The 22,301-nt window shown below is 40.1% G+C and overlaps 1 protein-coding gene across 1 annotated transcript; it reads right to left on the reverse strand.

The window, feature by feature from the left end:
- Positions 1 to 16,905: 16,905 nt before the first annotated feature.
- On the reverse strand, positions 16,906 to 19,102 carry LOC122970298 (progonadoliberin-1-like). Its single transcript, XM_044336430.1, has 4 exons — positions 17,616 to 19,102; positions 17,331 to 17,469; positions 17,155 to 17,253; positions 16,906 to 16,997 (listed from the first exon to the last, which is right to left on the reverse strand). Exons 1-4 carry the CDS (start codon positions 17,624 to 17,626, stop codon positions 16,950 to 16,952), a joined length of 297 nt encoding a protein of 98 aa, XP_044192365.1. The 5' UTR covers positions 17,627 to 19,102; the 3' UTR covers positions 16,906 to 16,949.
- Between the last annotated feature and the right edge of the window lie 3,199 nt (positions 19,103 to 22,301).

Genomic DNA, 22,301 nt, shown 5'->3' on the forward strand with positions numbered 1-22,301 from the left:
ATACATGCATTAATATACACATACATACATTAATATACACATATATACACATTAATATATACATAAACATACATATGAACATATACATATATACATATATACATATACATATATATATATATATATATATATATATATATATACATACATATATATATATATATACATATATATATATATATATATATATATATACACACACACACATACACATACATATACATAAATATATACATAAATATATACATATATAAATATTAATATATACACAATGTATATACATTATGTATATATTAAATATGTACATTAATATATACGAATCAATATATACATATACACATTAATATATACATTATGTATATATTAAATATATACATTAATATATACATAAATATATGTAGGAATATGAAGAAGAGGGAGGAAGAAGCAGGACAGGAAAAGTTGATGAGAGACAGGGAGATGAAGAAATGAAGGAAAAAAGTACAGGAAGGTGGAGATGTAAATAATGATAATAAAAAAAGGATGGATGGTTAAATTAAAGAAGATTATAAAAAATCCCTTCCATTCATGAAGAACTGAAAGGATGAAGAGGTAAAGGAAAAAAAGATGTAAAGAAAGGAAGGAAAATGGACAGGAAGGATGGTAGAGCAAGGAAGAGAAAAATAGAAAGGGTGAAGAGGTAAAAGAAAAGGGAAGGAAAAGAAAGGAGAGGATGGGTGGATGGATAGCAGAGGAAGGAAGAAGAAAGGAAAATCAAGTGAAGGAGGACAGGAGAGAGCCCTACCTCCCATCCATGAAGGACAGAAAAGTCAATTATAGTGGAGGAGAAAGAGGAAAGGTCATTAGGTAAAGGAAGCAAGGTGGAAGAAAAGGAAAGAAAGTGATGATGAGAGGGTGGATGGTAGAAGTAGGAAGGTGAAGGATAGAAATTTTGGAGATGTGAAGGGAGGAAGATGGAAGATGAAGGATGACTAAGAAGGATGCAATACAAAGGAAAAGGAAGGAAAGGGAAGGTGGAGAGGCAAAGGAAGGAGAGGAGAGACAGTAAGATCAAAAGGATGAGAGAGGAAGAACAAATGAGGAAGATGGACAGAAAACAAAGTAGAGGGAGGGTGGGTAGGAGAGGGAGGATAAAAAAGATGAATGTGGAGCAGTAAAGGAAGAAGATGAGGGATAGACAGGTGGAGAGGTAGAGGAAAGAAGTTGGAAAGAGCATTTAAGGGAAAGAAAGAAAAGGACAGGAAGAGTGGAGGTGTAAAGGAGAGAGGGTGAAGGAGAGAAAGGGTGGACTGGAGATGAAGATGAAAGATGGAAAGGGTTGAGAAGGAAAGGATATGAGATGAAGGAAAGAAACATGGAGGACGAAGAAAGAAAGGGTGGATGTTAAAGAAAGTTGATCAAGAAACAGAATAGCATAAAGGTAAAGACAGAAGATGGATAGACAGGTAAAACAAAAAAGATGAAGGAGAGGAGGAATGTAGAATAAAAGGATAGGAGTTGGAGATGGAGGGTGGAGAGGTGAAAGAAAACATGAAAGCGAGGAAGAGTAGACAAGTTAGGGAATGAGATGAGATGGAGAGAGTGACGGAGTAAAGAAACGAGAGAAAAGGATGATGTCTAAAGGAAAAAAGTAGAAGAGTGAGAAAGATGCAGGAGAGGAACAGTTGAGGAGAGTGAGAGGGAGAAGGAAGTGAAGGTTGGAGAGGTAAAGGAAAGAGGAGGAAAATTACAGATACAGTTGAAAGAAGGTAAAGGAAAGGATGGAGAGGAAGAAAAGATGAAGGAGCTGGATGATAGAAGGTAGAGTGATATAGGAAACAAGATTAAAGTTAGGAAGTGTGGAGATGTAAAAGAGGAAAAGGATAGAAAGGTGGAGAGATAAATGAAGGAATGTAGGAGGAGGATGAGAGGAGCATGGAAGAGAAAAAAATGAAGGAGAGGAAGAGTGGAGGGGAGATGAAGGGACAGATGGATAAGAGAGGAAAGAAGAAGACAGACAGGAACATGAAAGATTTAAAGAGTAGAGAGGAAAGAAGAAAGATGAAGCTTGGATGGGAGAGGGAGGAAGATTGAGGAAAGAAAAGGATGACAGGAGAAAGGGAGATAAGAGGATGTGTGGAAAGGAAGGAAGGAATAACAGAACAGAAAGGAGGGATAGTTAAACAAAGGAAGATAAAAATTTAAAGATACAACAGTGGAAGATGAAAGAATATAACTGAAAGGAAAAGTGGATGGATGAAACAGGGGGATTAAGGAAAGAAAGAATAGAGAGGAAGAAAGGAAGATGGAGGAGCAGGATAGGTAGAGGGTGGAATGGTATAGGAAACAAGAATAAGGATAGGAAGCATGGAGATGTAAAGGATAGAAAATAAAAGAAAGAGTGAAGAGGGAAAGGGAAGAATGTGGAGGATGAAAGGAGTATGAAAGGGAAAGTAATTAGAATGAAGGACAGGAAGAGTGGAGGTGTTAAGGGTGGAGGATGAAGGAGAGAAGGTGTGGATTGGAGAAGGAGATGAAAGATGGAAAGAGTTGGTAAAGGAAAAAAAGAAGATGTAAGGAAAGGTATGAAAATGGACAGGAAGGATGGTAGAGCAAGTAAGACAAAAATAGAAAGGGTGAAGAGGTAAAAGAAAAGGGAAGGAAAAGAAATAAGAGGATGGGTGGATAGAGATGAAGATGGAAAGGATAAGTAGTGGAAGAAGAGATGAGGGATAGAAAGGTGAAGAGGCAGAGGAAGGAAGTGGAAGGAACATTTAAGAGAAAGAAAGAAAAAGACAGGAAGAGTAGAGGTGTAAAGGAGAGAGGGTGAGAGAAAAACTAAGTTTAAAGATAAAATGGTGGAAGATGATAGAAGATAAAGGAAAGGAAAAGTGGATGGGTGAAACAGGGGGATTAAGGAGAGAAAGGATAGAGAGAAAGATGAAGGAGCAGGATGGGTAGAGAGTGGAATGGTGTAAGAAACAAGATTAAAGGTAGGAAGCATGGAGATGTAAAAGATAGGAAATAAAAGAGAGAAAGGGTGAAGAGGGAAAGAATGAGGAATAAGCATGAAAGGGAAAATAAGAATGAAGGACAGGAAGAGAGGAGATGTTAAGGGTGGAGGATGAAGGAGAGAAAGATGGAAAGGCTTGAGAATCTAAGGATAAGAGATGACGGATAGAAAAAGTGGAGAGGAAATGTTAAAGAATAGTGTAAAGGTAAAGTTAGGAGATGAAGGAGGGGAAGAGTGGATGGGTAAAATGAGAAAGATGAAGGGCAGGAGGAATGGAGAACAAAGAATGAGTTGAAGCAGATGGAAGGTGGAGAGGTGAAAGACGAAAGGATGAAGGATGGGAGAGAGCCCTACCTCCCATCTATGAAGGATAGAAAGGATGGAGAGAAGTTGAAAGAGACAAAAGGTGGATAAGCGAGAGAGGGCGACAGAGAGGAAAGAAGTAAGATCAAGCAGAGGAAGGGTGGAGGGGAAAGGAAGGATGGTGAAAGAAAGGAAGAAGATCCAAGAAGATCTTCCTCCAATCCATGAAGGATAGAAAAGTCAATTAGTTGAGGAGGAAGAGCAAAGGTCATTAGATAAAGGAAGCACGGTGGAAGAAAAGGAAAGAAAGTGATGGTGAGAGGGTGGATGGTAGAAGTAGGAAGGTGAAGAATAGAAATTTTGCAGATGTGAAGGGAGGATGATGGAAGACAAAATGTGATTAAGAAAATAAAGGGTAAATGAGAAAGATAAATGAAAGATAAAGCAGGTGGAGCTTTAAAGGAAAGAGATGAGGGATAGAAAAGTGGAGAGGTAGAGGAAAGAAGTTGGAAGTAGCATTTAAGGGAAAGAAAGAAAAGGACGGGAAGAGTGGAGGTGAAAAAGGTGGAGGATGAATGAGAGAAAGGGTGGATTGGACAAGGAGATGAAAGATGGAAAGGGTTGAAAAAAGGATAAGAGATGAAGGATACGAAGAAACAAGAGAAAGACCGGAGAGATACAGGAAGAATGATAAAGGATGGGAAGAGTTGAGGGGAGAAGGAGGAAGATGAAAGACAAGAACATAAAGAATGAATTAAAGAGATGATGTTGAGAAATGGAGAAGAGAATATGAAGAAGAAGGAAAAGGGAGGGAGATTAATAAGAGGACAGGGGGAAATGTGAAGGATAGAAGATGACAGAAGAGAGGTGGATGGGAGAGGGAGGAAGATGTAGGAGAGGAAAAGTTGATGAGAGACAGGCAGATGAAATGAAGGAAAAAAGGACAAGAAAGTAGATCAATAAACAGTTAAGACAGAAGATTAAGGAGGGGGGGGATGGATGGGTAAAACAAGAAAGATGAAGGAGAGGAGGAATGTAGAATAAAAGGATAGGAGTTGGAGATGGAGAGGTGAAAAAACATGAAAGACGAAGAGTAGATGAGTTAGGGAGCAAGATGTTGATGGAGAGAGTGACTGAATAAAGAAATGAGAGAAAAGGATGATGTCTGAAGGAAGAAAGTGGAAGAGTGAGAAAGATGTGGGAGAGGAATAGTTGAGGGGAGTGAGAGGGAGAAGGAAGTGAAGGGTGGAGCGGTAAAGGAAAAAGAAAATTACAGATACAGTTGAAAGAAGGTAAAGGAGAGAAAGGATGGAGAGGAAAAGGGAGGAGAGAAAGAGTTGGTGGTAAAGAAAGGGAGACGGAGAGGTAAAAGAATATCAAGGACAGGAAGTGGAGAGTAAATAATGAGATGAGAAAGAAGAAGAACAGAGAGGAAAGGAGGGAGAATGAAGGAGAGGAAGGGTGGATGGCGAGGAATGGAGATGAAAGAGCAATGGTGGAGAGACAACTGATATAAAGGCTGGAGAGATACAAGAAGAATGATGAAGGATTGGAAGGGTTGAGGGGAGAAGAAGGAAGATGAAAGACAGGAACATAAAGAATGAATTATAGAAATGGTGTGTTTGAGAAATAGAGAAACTAATATGAAGAAGGAAAAGGAAGAAAATGAATAAGAAGACAGGGGGGAATGTAAAGGATAGAAGATGACAGAGGAGAGGAGTGAGTGGGTGAAGAAATGAGAGAAAAGGATGATGTCTAAAGGAAAAAAGTAGAAGAGTGAGAAAGATGTAGGAGAGGAACAGTTGAGGGGAGTGAGAGGGAGAAGGAAGTGAAGGGTGGAGAGGTAAAGGAAAGGGAGGAAAATTACAGATACAGTTGAAAGAAGGTAAAGGAGAGAAAGGATGAAGAGGGAGAAAAGATGAAGGAGCTGGATGATAGAAGGTGGAGTGGTATAGGAAACAAGATTAAAGTTAGGAAGTGTGGAGATGTAAAAGAGGAAAAAGGATAGAAAGGGTAGAGAGATAAATGAAGGAAAATGAAAGACACAGGAGAGGTTGGGTGGAAGAAAGGAAGATGAAGGAGTAGGATAGGTAAGAGAAAAGAGTGAAAGGTTGAAGAGGAAAAGGAAACAATGTGGAGGATGGAAGGAGTATGAAATGGAAAATAAGAAGAATGAAGGACAGGAAGAAAGGAGATGTTAAGGGTGGAGGATGAAGGAGAGAAAGATGGAAAGGCTTGAGAATCTAAGAATAAGAGATGAAGGATAGAAAAAGTGGAGGAAAATGAAGGAAGATGAAGAGAAAGGGTGGATGGTTCAAGAATCAAGAAAAAGAATAGTGTAAAGGTAGGAGATGAAGGACAGGAGGAATGGAAAACAAAGAAGGAGTTGAAGGAGATGGAGGGTGGAGAGGTGAAAGAGAAAACAAAAGAGAGGAAGAGTAGATGAGTTAGGGAGCAAGGTGGAGATTGAGAGAGTGAATGAGTAAAGACATGAGAGAAAGACCAGAGAGATACAGGAAGAATAATGAAGGATAGGAAGAGTTGAGGGGAGAAGTAGGCAGATGAAAGACAGGAACATAAAGAATGAATTAAAGAGATGATGTTGAGAAATAGAGAAAGGAATATGAAGAAGCAAAAGAAAGGGAAATGAATAAGAGGAAAGGGGGAAATGTAAAGGATAGAAGATGACAGAAGAGAGGTGGATGGGAGAGGGAGGAAGATGTAGGAGAGGAAAGGTTGATGAGATACAGGGAGATGAAGAAATGAAGGAAAAAAGGACAAGAAAGTAGATCAATAAACAGTTAAGACAGAAGATTAAGGAGGGAAGGGGTGGATGGGTAAAACAAGAAAGATGAAGGAGAGGAGGAATGTAGAATAAAAGGATAGGAGTTGGAGATGGAGATGGAGGGTGGAGAGGTGAAAGAAAACATGAAAGACGAAGAGTAGATGAGTTAGGGAGCGAGATGTTGATGGAGAGAGTGACTGAATAAAGAAATGAGAGAAAAGGATGATGTCTGAAGGAAGAAAGTGGAAGAGTGAGAAAGATGTAGGAGAGGAACAGTTGAGGGGAGTGAGGGAGAGAAGGAAGTGAAGGATGGAGAGGAAAAGGGATGAGAGAAAGTTGGTGGGAAAGAAAGGAAGACAGAGAGGTAAAAGAATATCAAGGATAGGAAGTGGAGAGTAAATAATGAGATGAGAAAGAAGAAGGACAGAGAGGAAGGGAGTTGATGATAGAACAAATGGAAATGAAAATGAAACAACAGGTAGAGTGGAGAGGTGTGAGGAGGATTAAGAAGATGAAGAACAGAGAGGAAAGGAGGGAGAATGAAGGAGAGGAAGGGTGGATGAGAGGAATGGAGATAGAAGAGCAATGGTGGAGAAACAACTGATGTAAAGGCTGGAGAGATACAAGAAGAATGATGAAGGATTGGAAGGGTTGAGGGGAGAAGAAGGAAGATGAAAGACAGGAACATAAAGAATGAATTAAAGAGATGGTGTGTTGGAGAAATAGAGAAAGGAATATGAAGAAGAAAGAAAAGGGAGAGAAAAGAATAAGAGGACAGGGGGGAATGTAAAGGATAGAAGATGACAGAAGAGAGATGGGTGGGAGAGAGGAAGATGTAGGAGAGGAAAAGTTGATGAGAGGCAAGGAGATGTAGAAATTAAGGAAAAAAGTACAGGAAGAGTGGAGATGTTAAGGGTGGAGGATGAAGGAGAGAAAGATGGAAAGGCTTGAGAATCTAAGGATAAGAAATGAAGGATAGAAAAAGTGGAGAGGAAATGAAGGAAGATGATGAAGAGAAAGGGTGGATGGTTAAAGAATCAAGAAAAAGAAAAGTGTAAAAGTAGGAGATAAAGGGCAGGAAGGTTGGAAGGGTTTAAAGAGAAAGATGAAGGACAGGAGGAACGGAAAACAAAGAATGAGTTGGAGGAGATGGAGGGTGGAGAGGTGAAAGAGAAAACATGAATGAGAGGAAGAGTAGATGAATTAAGGAACAAGATAGAGAGTGAATAGGTAGAGAAATGAGAGAAAGGCCAGAAAGATATAGGAAGAACGATGAAGGACAGGAAGGGTTGAGGGGAGAAGGAGGGAGATGAAAGACAGGAACATAAAGAATGAATTAAAGAAATGGTGTGTTTAAGAAATAGAGAAAGGAATATGAAGAAGTAAAAGGAAGGAAACGAATAAGAGGACAGGGGGAAATGTAAAGGATAGAAGAAGAGGTGGATGGGAGAGGGAGGTGTTCAAAGAGATGAAATGTACATAGATAAATGAAGGAAGATAAAGATTTTGCAGTAGAAGGATAGAAGATGAAACTAAATAAAATATAGAAGAGAAGAGGGAAGGGTGGAGAGGCATTTCAACAAAAATGCAAAATAATGACATCAAGCCTTTACATTCAGATACATATACAGAGACCCTCCTCCCCCTCACTACAAACAGCCCCGTCTATACACCAACAATATCATTCAGCAGACTGTAATAAACATATTCAGCCCCAAGATAGAAAGGATAGAAAGATGAAGGAAGCTGAAAGAGAAGACTTGGATGGAGTAAGATGAAAGAAAGTGATGGTGAGAGGGTGGAGGGTAGAAGTAGGAAGGTGAAGGATAGAAATTTTGGAGATGTGAAGGGAGGAAGATGGAAGATGAAGGATGCAATACAAAGGAGAAGGAAGGAAAGGGAAGGTGGAGAGGCAAAGGAAGGAGAGGAGAAACAGTAAGATCAAAAGGATGAGAGAGGAAGGACAAATGAGGAAGATGGACAGAAAACAAAGTAGCGGGAGGGTGGGTAGGGGAGGGAGGGTAAATAAGAAAGTTAAAGCAGGTGGAGCAGTAAAGGAAGAAGATGAGGGATAGAAAAGTGGAGAGATAGAGGAAGGAAGTTGGAAAAAGCATTTAAGGGAAAGAAAGAAAAGGACAGGAAGAGTGGAGGTGAAAAAGGTGGAGGATGAATGAGAGAAAGGGTGGATTGGACAAGGAGATGAAAGATGGAAAGGTTTGAAAAAAGGATAAGAGATGAAGGATACGAAGAAAGACCGGAGAGATACAGGAAGAATGATGAAGGATAGGAAGGGTTGAGGGGAGAAGAAGGAAGATGAAAGACAGGAACATAAAAAATGAATTAAAGAGATGATGTTGAGAAATAGAGAAGAGAATATGAAGAAGAAGGAAAAGGAAGGGAAATGAATAAGAAGACAGGGGGAAATGTAAAGGATAGAAGATGACAGAAGAGAGGTGGATGGGAGAGGGAGGAAGATGTAGTGGAAAGGAAGAGAGGAAAGTAAGAAAAATGAAAGAGGAAGAGTGGAGGTGTTAAGGGGTGGAGGATGAAGGAGAGAAAGGGTGGATGGTTAAAGAATAAAGAAAAAGAATAGTGTAAAGGTAGGAGATAAAGGACGGGAAGGTCGGATGGGTAAAACGAGAAAGGTGAAGGACAGGAGGAATGGAAAATAAAGAATGAGGTGAAGATGAATGATGAAAGATGGAAAAAGGTTGAGAAGGAAAGGATATGAGATGAAGGAAAGAAACAGTGGAGAGAAAAATGAGGGAGGATGAAGAAAAGGAAGAGTGGATGTTAAAGACAGTAGATCAAGCAACAGAATAGCGTAAAGATAGGAGATCAAAGAGAGGAAGAGTGGATGGGTAAAACAAGTGAAAAAAAATGGAGGAAGGAGGAATGTAGAATAAAGGATAGGAGTTAAAGGAGATGAAAGGTGGAAAGAATGAACAGGTAAAGAAACAAGAGGAAAGGTAGATGTTTAAAGGGAGGAAGTTGAAGACTGAGGAGAGATAGGTCACAGAGAGAAGAAGAAGGACAGCAAGGGTAGATGAGTGAAGGAGGGAAATGAAGGAGAAGAACAGTATAAGGTAAGCGAACGATGCTTCCCTGCCTGTTGGAGCCAGTCAGACGGTAGCGTTGTTGTCTTTGCCGTCACCGTCTGCCTTCGTCTTCTTTGTGAGGCTTTTTTTCTCCAAGGCAAGCTTCTGAAAAGGTTGTGTCCACCTTTCTGATGCAAGCCCTCTATCTCATCTCTCCTCCTTCTTCAGCTGACAGAAAGTTTGAAGGTGCCTCCACTTCCATTTCTGCAAGCAGCATCACCACCCTGGACTCTCCTATAAATGCCAAAAAGACAGAAATATACAGGAAGTGTTAAAAAATAAAAAAAAGACAGAGATACAGAGCCAGGAATCAATATTAGATTTAGACTTTAGATTTATCTTTACTTCACTGATTATTATCTTAATTCACATAACTTTTGAATTTTGTGTGAATATGAAGAAACAAACATTGTATTGTCATGTTTGAGTAACATGTGTTTCAGTCCATTCACTTGTGGAGGAAGTATTTCCTGATCCTTAACTCAAGTAAAAGTAGCAATACTGCAATAAAATAAGAATACTGTACACCAGTACAAGTAAAAGTCCTGTATTAATTAGTAAGTCATATTAGAAAAATATAGGCTACTTTAAGTATGAAAAGTAAAAGTACTCATACATGTAACATGCAGCATTTTAATGTTGCTGGTCAAGGTGGATCTAATTTTAACTATTTTATATACTGTTTGGTGGTTTAATGTATTGTACATAATATAATATTTTATACAGTGGAGTAAGAATATAACATTTTCTATTATAGTGGAGTGGAAGTATAAAGTAGCATAAAATAGAGATGCTGAAGTACAGTACTTCACTACAGTACTTCAGTGTGTGATCTCCACCACTGAACTCATCTAGCAAACTAAAACATATGTTTAGTCCACTGCATTTCATGAATAACCTACTAAAATCTTCCATAGATTTATAGTTTATGTAACATTATTGCATTTTGTGTGTGTGTGTTTTTTATTTAAATACTGCAAACAGTAACACCACACCACCACACCTTTTCCTGTCAGTGGTGAATGTTGGGAAATCTAGATCAATTACAGTGCAATTTTTATACGGTTGAGATGAAAGAATATACATGTGAAATAAAATAATAATAGAAAATAAGTAGGAATAGAAATAAGATGAGTAAATTACATGATTTAAACTAATATGAATTAGGCTTTTCACACAAACATTGGTGGTTACGCAGTATACTTTCAGTCAATGGGTCAACAGCAGCAGAAAAAGAGGATCTGTTTTAGGATCCTGAGATTTAATTAAATGTCACAGTGCACACAATAAACATATGTCACAAACTGGAGAGAAACCCTGTTTCAATCATGAAATCAATCCTGTATTTAATGCATATCAATTAAAATATGCAATGAAGTGTATTTTGGGGTATTTTGGGGTTGGTTGGGAGCAGATTCTTACACAGACTGACATTATTTTTTTAAGTGAGGCATTAACTTTAGTTATCAAACTGTATGAAAATCTAATTGCTTTCCAGAAAAAGACAACATTTAATTAATTTGTTGAAACCTGAGGCAAATACAAAGACATGAGAGAAAAAGTAAGCTGTCCCAGATAAGTGCAATCCTAAATTACAGTCAATGTTTGCCCAAAGGTTTGCCATCTTCAAATGAGAAAATCTTACCATGCTTCTCCCGCTGTGTCTACTCTCCATGTGTATCAACCCAACAAAGATCCCATCGAATATGAAGAAACAGATGACTGAAGATTTGAAGATATATTCCCACTGAAAAAAAACTGCCTTTCAGTTCAAGATCTGAGTGAGACTCAGTGGACAGTGTAGAATTTTTACATTATGATAATGTGCTGGTAGTTCTAGAATTCGCATATATTAGAATGCTCATTATGATATTCTAGTGACACACATTCCGTCTCACAGCACAGAAAATGCTGCTTTTAAAACATTTTACTGTCAGAAAACAAATAAAACTCTTATTGTGCTGCTGTTTGAAGCAGAAGTGGGAACATGACACTGTTGAGCAAGTCACAAGTAGTCAAGTCTTGACTCTAAAGTCGAGACAGACATGTTCAAGCCCCAGAAAACAAAAGCCACATAATGAGCTCATGTGTTTGTGTGACATTTTAGGCTCAAGACACATTTCAGTCCAGTCTGTTTGACTGCAACATGCATAAAAATGCTTCTTTTTACATAAAATCATTAAAAAAAATCTTCATATTATCATTTGACATTTTTCTCTGTTGCTGGTTGTCATTTTTGGTTTGTGTACACAAAAACTTTGTAATTTGAGAAAATTAAGACTATGCACAGTAAACTAGTTTTAGTTGAAACACCAAACTATTGCTGACACACTGCATAACTTTCAAATGCACTATAATACACTCTAGTCTTCTTGCTTATGGGCAGTAATTTTGACAAAACAATGATGTACATAAGATTATTATCAACTATCCTGAATAAAAGACTCAGGCTGTTTGTTCTACAGTTCATCATTTTACACTCATGCAGTCCACGTTGTTATGTTTGCATAAAGCATCACCTGAAAGCCACTGTATTGTGTTTATATTTGACATTTTGGATGCTGTAGACTTGATTCTTGGCCAAACCTAAGTATTGTTTGTGTAAGCGACGTGGGTGTGAGTGAGGGAATAAATCAGTCCAATACGTTCTGGGTTCTCCTCATAACTTTAGTCACCTTCAACAAACACAGCTCAGTCCAGTTATCACACACTTCTCATTCTCTTTCTCCCCTTCTCTCCCCTCAAAACTCTACCCACTGTCTGTACAGCACCACCAAGCGGCTGACACTACAATATCACCCAAACACTGCATCACTAAACATATGCAAACAGGCAATGTTCAACAAAACACAGTAAACTGATGTTTAACCTTACGTTTACACAACTTTTGCCCATAAGACACAACTTCACTCTTACACATCGTCCCCCCCCTTACGCAAGAAGCGTCCTCGCTTCCAAATAGGTGTAATGAAATTGTCACTACTTTATGCTTAACAACAATATAAACAGATGACGTTGGCAAAACAACAACAAAGAACAGTGGAACAGGATACATTTTTTTTCCTTGTGTTTGCCTATAACATCAGTGTTTTGTTTTTTTTTACTTGTACTTCTCAATCAAGCATATGACACAGACCACAGTTCATTCAACAGTCCTGTAACGCACTGGGGGACGTACACAACGACCTGACTTAGTCCTTACTCCTGTGAAAGGCTGAACTGCCGGAGACAGTTCACTGGAATGTCCTGTGGCAACATTGTCTCCCACCTGTGTTGTGGTGCTAGTAGCACTCTGGGGCAGAGGGCAAACATTTGTCTGATCCCTAGGCGCAGTCACAGAGCACCCGGGCTTATTTGGGTGCCTGTATACATAAGGTCTGGAGCCTGAGAGTGCAGTGAGCAGTGGGGGACCTGGGCCGTTTGCTGGTACAGTCAGTTCTGAAGGTGAGGGTGGAACTGGATGTCTGTCAGCTGACCAGGCTGAACGATAAGGTTTCAGGCGATTGTAGCGAATGACCTTAGGTTTAGCTCTAGGGTCCCGTTGATCCAGAAGTTCATAGTCTACTCCAATGTCACCTGTGCCTGAGTCAAGCCGTCGTAGAACTTTAAAAGGGCCGGTCCACTTAGGTGACAGTTTTTGTCTAGCAAGGGCAGGAAGGTCAACCCACACTAAGTCACCTGGCTCATAGGCTGTGTGTTTCATCCGACGATCATAGTAGTGCTTTTGTTGAGCACCTGCTGCCTCAATGTTATGTGCAACAGAATGATGGTTTCAGTAATACCGAATTGGCATATTCACTTGGAGTACCTGGTGTGGCGTTTGAAAGTCCTGGTGAGTCTCCAAGGAGGAGATCTGCAGGCAGGTGGGCCACTCTGCCATGGGCCAGGAAGAAAGGAGTGCGTTTTGTGGAGGAGTGAACAGTCGTGTTGTATGCAAATTCAACTTGCCGTAGATGGTCATCCCATTCACCTCCTCTGGTATACAGATATTTTGCTAACTGGTCCTTGATGGTCCTGTTTGTTCGTTCCACCATGCCATCTGACATAGCATGATAAGGTGATGTCCTTGTTTTATGTATTCCCAGACGGTTGCACAGTTCTTTGACAAGATCTGAGTTGAACTGACGGCCTTGGTCAGTGTGCAAACTTTGAGGCACACCATGGTGGCTAATATAATCTTCAAACAAACATTTAGCCACAGTGGTTGCCCGTTGATCAGGAAGTGCATACAAGTTGAGGTACTTAGTAAAATAGTCCATTACAACAAGTACATACCGATTACCACGGTGTGAGTGGCAGTTCCGTCAGGTCTGCTGCAATTTTCTCAAAAGGCCTGGATGTGATTATGTTTTGCATAGGGGCCTGTTGGTGTGGTGTCTGTGGTCGCCGTGCTTCACAGGCTGTGCATTCAAGACACCACTGAGTTATGTCACGTGTCATGTGAGGCCAAAAGCATCTGATCTGTGCCCCTTGTAATGTTTTTTGTGAACTGAAGTGTCCCAAGAGTGAATGTCCATGTAAAGTTTGAAACACTTCCTTCTGCAAGTTACTAGGAACTACAATCTGTAAAACAGGGTCACCTGGTGGAGGTCTGACTTTGCGACACAAAAGACCATCAACAAGGGTGAGTTTAGGAAACTCTCTCCAGTACTGTCTCATTTCAGGTGAGGTTGCTTTAATGTTTGAGAATGGTGGCCTATGGTCAGTCAACACCCAGCTCCTGACTATTTGCAACTCAGGATCAGCTTTTTGAGCTTGGAGGAAATACTGCCTGTCAATATTCAGGAGTGAACTGTCCACCGTTACAGCTGCAGTATCTGGTGAAGCAGACTGCACGAGTGATATTAAATCCATAGCAGTCGAAGCAGTGGGTAAAGTCTCTGAGCAGGGTGCCAGCTCAGTGGCTGGAGTGCACATGGATGACTCTATTGGGTCTGTTTGAGTGTGAATGGAAACACACCTCACCTGATTGGCTGTAACCATAGGGGTGGTGCCTTCAGCTGTGAAGGGACGACGGGACATAGAGTCAGCATTGGCGTGTTTTGTACCTTGTCTACAACTAGCAGGTGCCAGGTCACTCTTCCTGAGTAGGGGCAGGACATCATCACCCAGATAGCACAGTCCTCTCCCCATATCCAGAATCACACAGTGAGGCTTGAGAAAGTCAAAACCTAATATAAAGCCTTGACTGACATTTCTGATGACTTGCACTTCATGTTGCAGAGTTTGAGACCCTAGTTTAAAGGTGATGTTTATCATACCCAATGTATCCAAAGTTTGGCCAGTCACTGCTTGTGACATGATAAACTTCTTTTTAATGGGTCTTTTTGCTAGGGAAGGAAGTGACATTTTGGTTTCCTCACTGATGAACGAAATAGTGGAACCGGTATCTAGCATGATGTGCGTATTAGTGCACTCAACAATTCCACTTACATAGGAGGTGAAGTCTTTACTTACAGTGGCTTCAATGTTCACGCTTTCAGTCAGGGGGATTGTCATATCTGTAGTACCACTAGGGGTTGGTGGTGTACTGATGCAGTCTGTTATTTCAGTGAGGCAGATGTCTGGGGCTTCCAGAGAAGTAGCTGATGAACACCCCGCATCATCAGCTAACGGCCGTTTCCCTGTGGAAATCTGCCATGATCTTTGTAACCACTCTTAGTGGGATACTGACTGTCCCAGTCCTTTGGTTGTCGTGTTTGGCCTTGGTCCCCATACTCTTGGAATGAAACATGCTTGGCATAGGGACTCGGGCTTCGGCGGTGAGAGTCATAGTAGGGTCTACTGGGAGAGGGTTGCCTCCCTCTCTTTTCCTCATAAGGGCTAAAGGCATGGTCTGAGTAGTGAGTATCTCTGTAAGGTTGTCGGTACCTGTCAGGCTCCCTACGGGTGTGATCTTGATGGTGGCGAGTCCTCTGAGGAGAATAGTGTTCTGGGGAATGATTGGAACGTGAGTATCTGGAGGGGGAATGTCTGTAGCCTGAGCTCCATCTATTTGCATCCCTATCTGGGCTTCTCCCATAAGGTGAGGGAGATCTTTGAGGACGCACATGCATGTGCCTGTCACGGTGGTGCTCCCTGCTTCGCTCATCCAGCTTCAGTCTCAGTGCATCCATATTCTTACTTAAGTCTTTAACAGTAGCAGTGAGGTTCTGAACTGTTTTCCCGAGTTCAATGTCATTTTCACGTACTGAATTTACTGACTGCATTGTGCCAATATCTCTGATGGTAACATTTGGTGAGGACACTGGCATTACTAATCTAGCTGCTTGGCGAGCCCGTTCAGCTTGGGAGGCGACTTGAAAAGCCTCAGTGAAAGTTTTCACCCCTCTTTCATGACATTTGACTTGAAGTTCCTGATCCAGACCAGCAATGAAGCGAGACATTTTCATATACTCGGAAGCATTGTGCTCAAAATCTGGGAAAGCTTCTTTGACAAGCCTGCATACGTCTGCAGCATAAACTTCCATTGCTTCATTAGGTAGTCTATGCCGGGCATTAGGGAATGTCTGAAATGATGCAATTACATCCTTTTGGCCAAAAGCTGTCTGCAAGTGCTTCTTTGCTTCAGTATAAAGAGTCCTGAGTTTCCCGGGGCAGATTATCCCATACAATGAACAGTTCTGGTGGTAGTCTAGTGGGTAACTCAGCTTCTAATACTGTATTCATGTCCACACCACTGTCCTTGTAACGGGCCTCTTGAATTACCTCATAGCGGCGAGCCCATAGTTGAAAAGACTCACGGCCATCGTTGTGAAATGGTGGCGGTAAGGGAATGCCCCTGGGCGCTCCCTGTGTTCTGCTAGATGGCGGCACACCTGGCGCTGAGGCCCCCCTCGTGCTTGTGCTGGCTCGCTGCTCACCGGTGGAAAATGCTTCCTCGTCAGACATGATGAGTTTCCTTCGTCTCTTTTATTATTTTTTTCTTTAGCCCTCGGACGGAGTTAGATGACCGAAACACGGTTTCTAAACTCACTTGAAGCTAACAAAACAAAAAAAACGGACTTGGTAACGACTAGCTGACTAACTGTACTGAAAGCTAAAGCTAAGCTAGCGGTTAGCGTAGCTATCGTTAGCCTATAGCTTTAGGGACTCAAAAAGTTGAGCAGAATCCCAAAGGACTATATTCCACAGAAGGAAATCCCACCGCTGCCACCAGTGTAAGCGACGTGGGTGTGAGTGAGGGAATAAATCAGTCCAATACGTTCTGGGTTCTCCTCATAACTTTAGTCACCTTCAACAAACACAGCTCAGTCCAGTCATCACACACTTCTCATTCTCTTTCTCCCCTTCTCTCCCCTCAAAACTCTACCCACTGTCTGAACAGCGCCGCCAAGCGGCTGACACTACAATATCACCCAAACACTGCATCACTAAACATATGCAAACAGGCAATGTTCAACAAAACACAGTAAACTGATGTTTAACCTTACGTTTACACAACTTTTGCCCATAAGACACAACTTCACTCTTACATTTGTATAAATCTGCTGTATTACATGCCATCAGGAATTTAGAAACTACTGGGATATAAATTCAATCAAATTCATGTTTGTTATACAATAAACAAATAAGGAGTTCATAGAAAAGTGTCAATAATTATTCAAATGAAATGTCTCTGTAATCCTTTAGAGCAAGAAATAGTCACAAAAACAGAGAAAAGCATAAGGCACTGTGGAATAAAAATGGATTCTATCATGATCATTAAAAGTAGTACAGACAACAATGTAGATATGCCAATATGATTATTTATTGTAGAATCAAATAATCATCATTTTTTATAATTTTTGTGTTCATTCTCCCTGTTGGTCACACTGCCCTAAAAGAGAAAAAGAATAACATTAAATATGTGAAAATACAATCAACATTTAATAGAAATATCTGGTAAAGCGTCTGGCGGTTTGACTAATTTGAATAATTGACATTATTGACTGATCGATTGACCGAACACAGAATTACAGATGAGCGAAACTTACAAGAAATCCTTTCATTCTGTAGATTTTGGCGAAAGGCGATTCCTCAACACAACCCAAAACACTGCAAGGTGTGTCCACATGTGAAAACCCCTCAACTACCTGAAGGGGGGGGAAACATCACCATGAATATGTAGAGAATAAAATGCTGAACATGAAGTGTGAGGAGCCATGCTTACATTGTCCAGTGTGTCTGAAAGGCTGTCCAGTTCCCTTTTCCCTCCTGGGCTCAGTCCATATGACCAGTGCTGACAGCAGACCTGTGGCACCACTGAGCCCAGAAGCAGCAACCACAGTGCCAGGGTTTGCATAGCCATTCTGAGGAGGGAAAAAGCTTTATATTACACATATAAGCAGGTCAGTAATCTTCTTATTTTTCCTAATCTAACCCCAAATACTGTCATAGTCCTCAGTTTTAGATTACACATGCCCAGATTTATGCATCACATCAGTGAAGTTTTTACCTTCTGTGCATAAGGCAAGCTGCTTTTCTGATTTGTTCTTGGCTGCTGTCCTTTGTGGAAGCCGATGCTGCTGCTGCTGAGCATTTTCCAAGGTTTATATGCTGCTTCCTTTCGTGTCAAAAGCCCAACACTTCACTGCAGGGGGTCACAAAGTGGGATTAAGCAACATTTACTGGTAACCCGCAGAGCTATTAAAAAGATTACAGTGTGTGATTTTTGTCCTTCCACAAAAAGAACAAGTGTTCATCATCAGACCAGCTTTGTGTATGGCCGTGAAGTACCTCCAGTCGTTTTCCAATACTTGCTGATAAACCAAAGATTCACAAATTAATGACAGAGAAAAAGACGAGGTGATAAAGACTTACTCTTCTTCATAGCAGTTTATTTATAACAGTCATTTATGGAAATATATTTCCACGGTCGAGTGCAATAATCATACTCAGGGAGAACTACACCGCCCCCTGTCTCAAACAAAAAAAAAACAACCTCTGCCCCATATTGCATTCAGAGAGATGTATTAAAATAAATAACCATAGCTCTTTGTGATTTTCACACTCATGGTGAAATACACAACATGATTGCCTTCATCATTCATTCTCACAGGCTGGGTACCTACGATTGAACTGAGTGAATAGTATTGCATCGGAGCAGCTTTGAGCTACAGCTAAAGAAACTTCACCAGTCAAAGGCGAGGATAGCTCTTCACACATGCAAACAGACAATGTCCAGTAAGAACTGAAGTGAGATTGTTCCTTAACAAAACATCTGCCCAATCTATTAATAGTGATTTTTTTTTTTTGGAAGCACTGGATTTGATTTACATAAGATAACAAGCATTAAACATTTTTGGTGAAAAGATATAACATGTTACAAATCAAATATATACTTGTGCAAATACGTTCAAAAGCATGATTAAGTGATATACGTCATGTAAATGGAACATGTTTTCAGGCAAGTCCACAACATGTGAACACGGCCTTCTGTTAAAGCACACCAAGTTGGATTATTTTCTCACAATGGGATATGAGGAATAATGAATGTCATACATAAACATTACAATAAGTAGTGACCACAGTCAAACGCATGCAACTGTGGATCTCTCACACACTGGATTACAAAAAAAAACAAAACAAAAGAGGTAGATTCACAGAGCGCAAAACGAGGGAGAGCTTTTTAAGAACACAATATTCAAAAGTAGGAAAAGAGAAACCTCACAGCTGTAAATCATGTATTGCATACCCAAGCTGTGTTTGAAAACTAGCCTGTCGCATAGTTTTATGGTGCATTAACAGCACGTCTGGCCTTTGAGACTGTGCTGTTGTATGGCTTTGGCTTGCATTGCTTCCTTTATAGTGTGTTGTATCCAGCAAAAGTAAGTTACATACTTAAAGAGGAACGTACAGCGTGACAGTTATTGGTAAATGACCCCTTCAGTTTCTGCTACAGCAGCATTCAGTGAAGCTCAGTACTCTGAACTTTACTGCAAAAGTCTGTTTTTTGACTCCCATTAACATGTCAAGTAATATGAAATGAATATAAGTTATGCAAAAACATTAAATGAGTATAGTCGTTGGATCGCATCCAGACACATCTACATACACTAGGAACATTATTTTGTTTTGGTGATATATGTAGCTGAACATTTTAAAACATCCTACCATACAAACATACATGGACAACCCTGGATAAATTCTAGTGCAAGATATTTAAAGCTAATGTAACATAGGTGGAATGCCAGGGATGTGCATACAACTACCTGTGCTGTACACAGGTATAGAGAGATTGATAGTAGGGGGATATACTGTAAGAGGAACTGAGTAATAAAGAAGCCATCTGTGTCCAGACCGGACTTGTAGGCGTGTAACCGAGTTATCTGTCACTCTGGGACATGTGCAGCGGGGTCAGCATCTCTTCAAAAATGGCTCCTTTCACGTTGGATCCTCTCAGGTTTGCTTCTTGTAGATCACAGCCAGACAGGTCGCAGTTCTGCAAAGACGCAGCAGGGACGTAACAGTAAGACAGGAAGATTACATGAACTGGTGAAAAGCTTGTAATGTAAGTAGAGAACTGTAATGTATTATGAATGTCGTACAAAAGCCTGTTGAAAAATGTTCACACACTTGCTGGCAATTTCATACAAGTGTCATGGTGAAGTCCTGTTGCCTTATGGAAGCTTTCAGTTGCTTGTGTAAAGCTTGACATTAAGGGTTAAAATGTCAATGTTATTTTATCAAAGAAAGAATGAATGTCATTTGTTTCATAACAAACAGTTAACATTTAGTTCAAAAAGTTTTTTCTTCAAGAAAAAATGGTTTGGCAGAAAATTAAAGGAATAGTTCAACATTTTGGGGAATACACTTCGTCACAGACAACTTAAGGCACAAAAGCAATTGAATTCCCATACAAATATAAAGACCAACTTCATTGTACTCATATTAATTGGTTATTTACTTATTCAACTCTATGCAACTTTAGCTTAAATTTTGGGGATCCTGCTACTGGGCTATCAGTAGGGAAATTGTTTGGGGAAAAAAAAAAAAGAGGGATTCAGTTCAGGCTGACTATTATGTTCAGAGTCAAGTAATCTATCAATTATTTTTACAATTGTTTAGTCTACAAAATGTCAGAAAATAGTGAAAAATGCACAGCACAAGTTCCCCAGAGCCCATGTTTGCACATTGCTCGTTTTTTTCCAAACAGTCCAATCCCCCCAAAAAACTCTTCAACTTACACTGATATAAAACAATGGAAAGCTTAATGTGTGAAGGGCTGGAAACAGAGAATGTTTGGTATTATTTCTTAATAAATTACTATAACAATTGATTTATCATCAAAATACTTGCAGATGAATTTTCTTTCAGTGGTGTAGTGGATTCATCTTAAAAACATCTGTAGGACAATTATTCAGATCTGCTTTGTTGCCCCATGATAAATACTAACTGTCATCTGCGTCAACATGTCTGTTTAAATGAACATTTTTAGAGATAATCCCTTCCGATAGCCTTGACTTAAATGTAAAGGATAGAAGATGATGGAGAAGAGAGGTGGATGGGAGAAGGAGGAAGAAGGAAGAGAATTTTTTTTTGAATTTTTAAAACACCTTTATTTATCTAGTCATCAGATCAACAAGCATTAAAAAACAACACCAGATTCAGCCCAGCATGCGTCCAAAGCAGAGCTCCTCCTCATCAATGGAGCACAGAACATTTTTATAACACCACACAGAGACAAAAGAGTCCAGATCATTCATCAACCTGTAATAGTTGTGATCAATTTTCAGTCTGCTTGTTATCATTCTGATCAGTATGGTGATAACATCAAAGTCCAAAGAACCATTTATCTTGTTCTTTCTGCTGATATAAATGGCCATCTTAGCTTGGCCCAACAGAAAGTTGAACAACTTCCACGCACTTATCACGAGTCCTCCTTGAGAGGTAAAGGAAAGGGAGGAAAATTACAGATACAGTTGAAAGAAGGTAAAGGAAAGAAAGGATGACAGGAAGACAGAAGAGAGGTGGATGGGAGAGGGAGGAAGAGGGAGGAGAGGAAAAGTTGATGAGAGACAGGGAGATGAAGAAATGAAGGAAAATTAAGGACAGGAAAGGAGATCAATAAACAGAAAAACAGTAAAGACAGAAGATTAAGGAGGGGAAGGATGGACGGGTAAAACAAGAAAGATGAAATAGAGGAGGAATGTAGAATAAAAGGATAGGAGTTGGAGATGGAGGGTGGAGAGGTGAAAGAAAACATGAAAGTGAGGAAGAGTAGATGAGTTAGGGAGTGAGATGAGATGGAGAGAGTGAGTTGGTGAAGAAATGAGTGAAAGAACAAAGAGATAGATAGGAAGGGTTGAGGGGAGAAGAAGGAAGATGAAAGACAGGAATTATAGAAATGGTGTGTTTGAGAAATAGAGAAAGGAATATGAAGAAGGAAAAGGAAGAAAATGAATAAGAGGACAGGGGGAAATGTGAAGGATAGAAGATGATGGAGAAGAGAGGTGGATGGGAGAGGGAAGGAAGAGAGGAAAAGTTGATGAGAGACAGGGAGATGAAGAAATGAAGGAAAAGGGACAGGAAGGTGGAGATGTAAATAAAAAAGAAGGGTGGATGTTAAATGAAAGAAGATTATAAAAAATCCCTTCCATTCATGAAGAATTGAAAGGATGAAGAGGTAAAGGAACAAAAGATGTAAGGAAAGGAAGGAAAATGGACAGGAAGGATGGTAGGGTAAGGAAGAGAAAAATAGAGAAGGTGGAGAGGTAAAAGAAAAAAAGGAAAAAGAAAGGAGAGGGTGGGTGGATGGATGGCAAAGGAAGAAGAAAGGAAAATCAAGTGAAGGAGGATGGGAGAGAGCCCTACCTCCCATCCATGAAGGAAAAATGATGGAGATGAAGATGGAAAGGAAAAGTAGTGGAAGAAGAGATGATGGATAGAAAGGTACAGAGGAAGGAAGTGGAAGGAACATTTAAGAGAAAGAAAGAAAAAGACAGTAAGAGTAGAGGTGTAAAGGAGAGAGGGTGAGAGAAAAACTAAGTTTAAAGATAAAACGGTGGAAGATGATAGAATATAAAGGAAAGGAAAAGTGGATGGGTGAAACAGAGGGATTAAGGAGAGAAAATAGAGAGGAAGATGAAGGAGCAGGATAAGTAGAGGGTGGAATGGTGTAAGAAACAAGATTAAAGATAAG

Source organism: Thunnus albacares, chromosome 2 (assembly GCF_914725855.1).
Source record: "Thunnus albacares chromosome 2, fThuAlb1.1, whole genome shotgun sequence".
NCBI lineage: Eukaryota > Metazoa > Chordata > Actinopteri > Scombriformes > Scombridae > Thunnus > Thunnus albacares.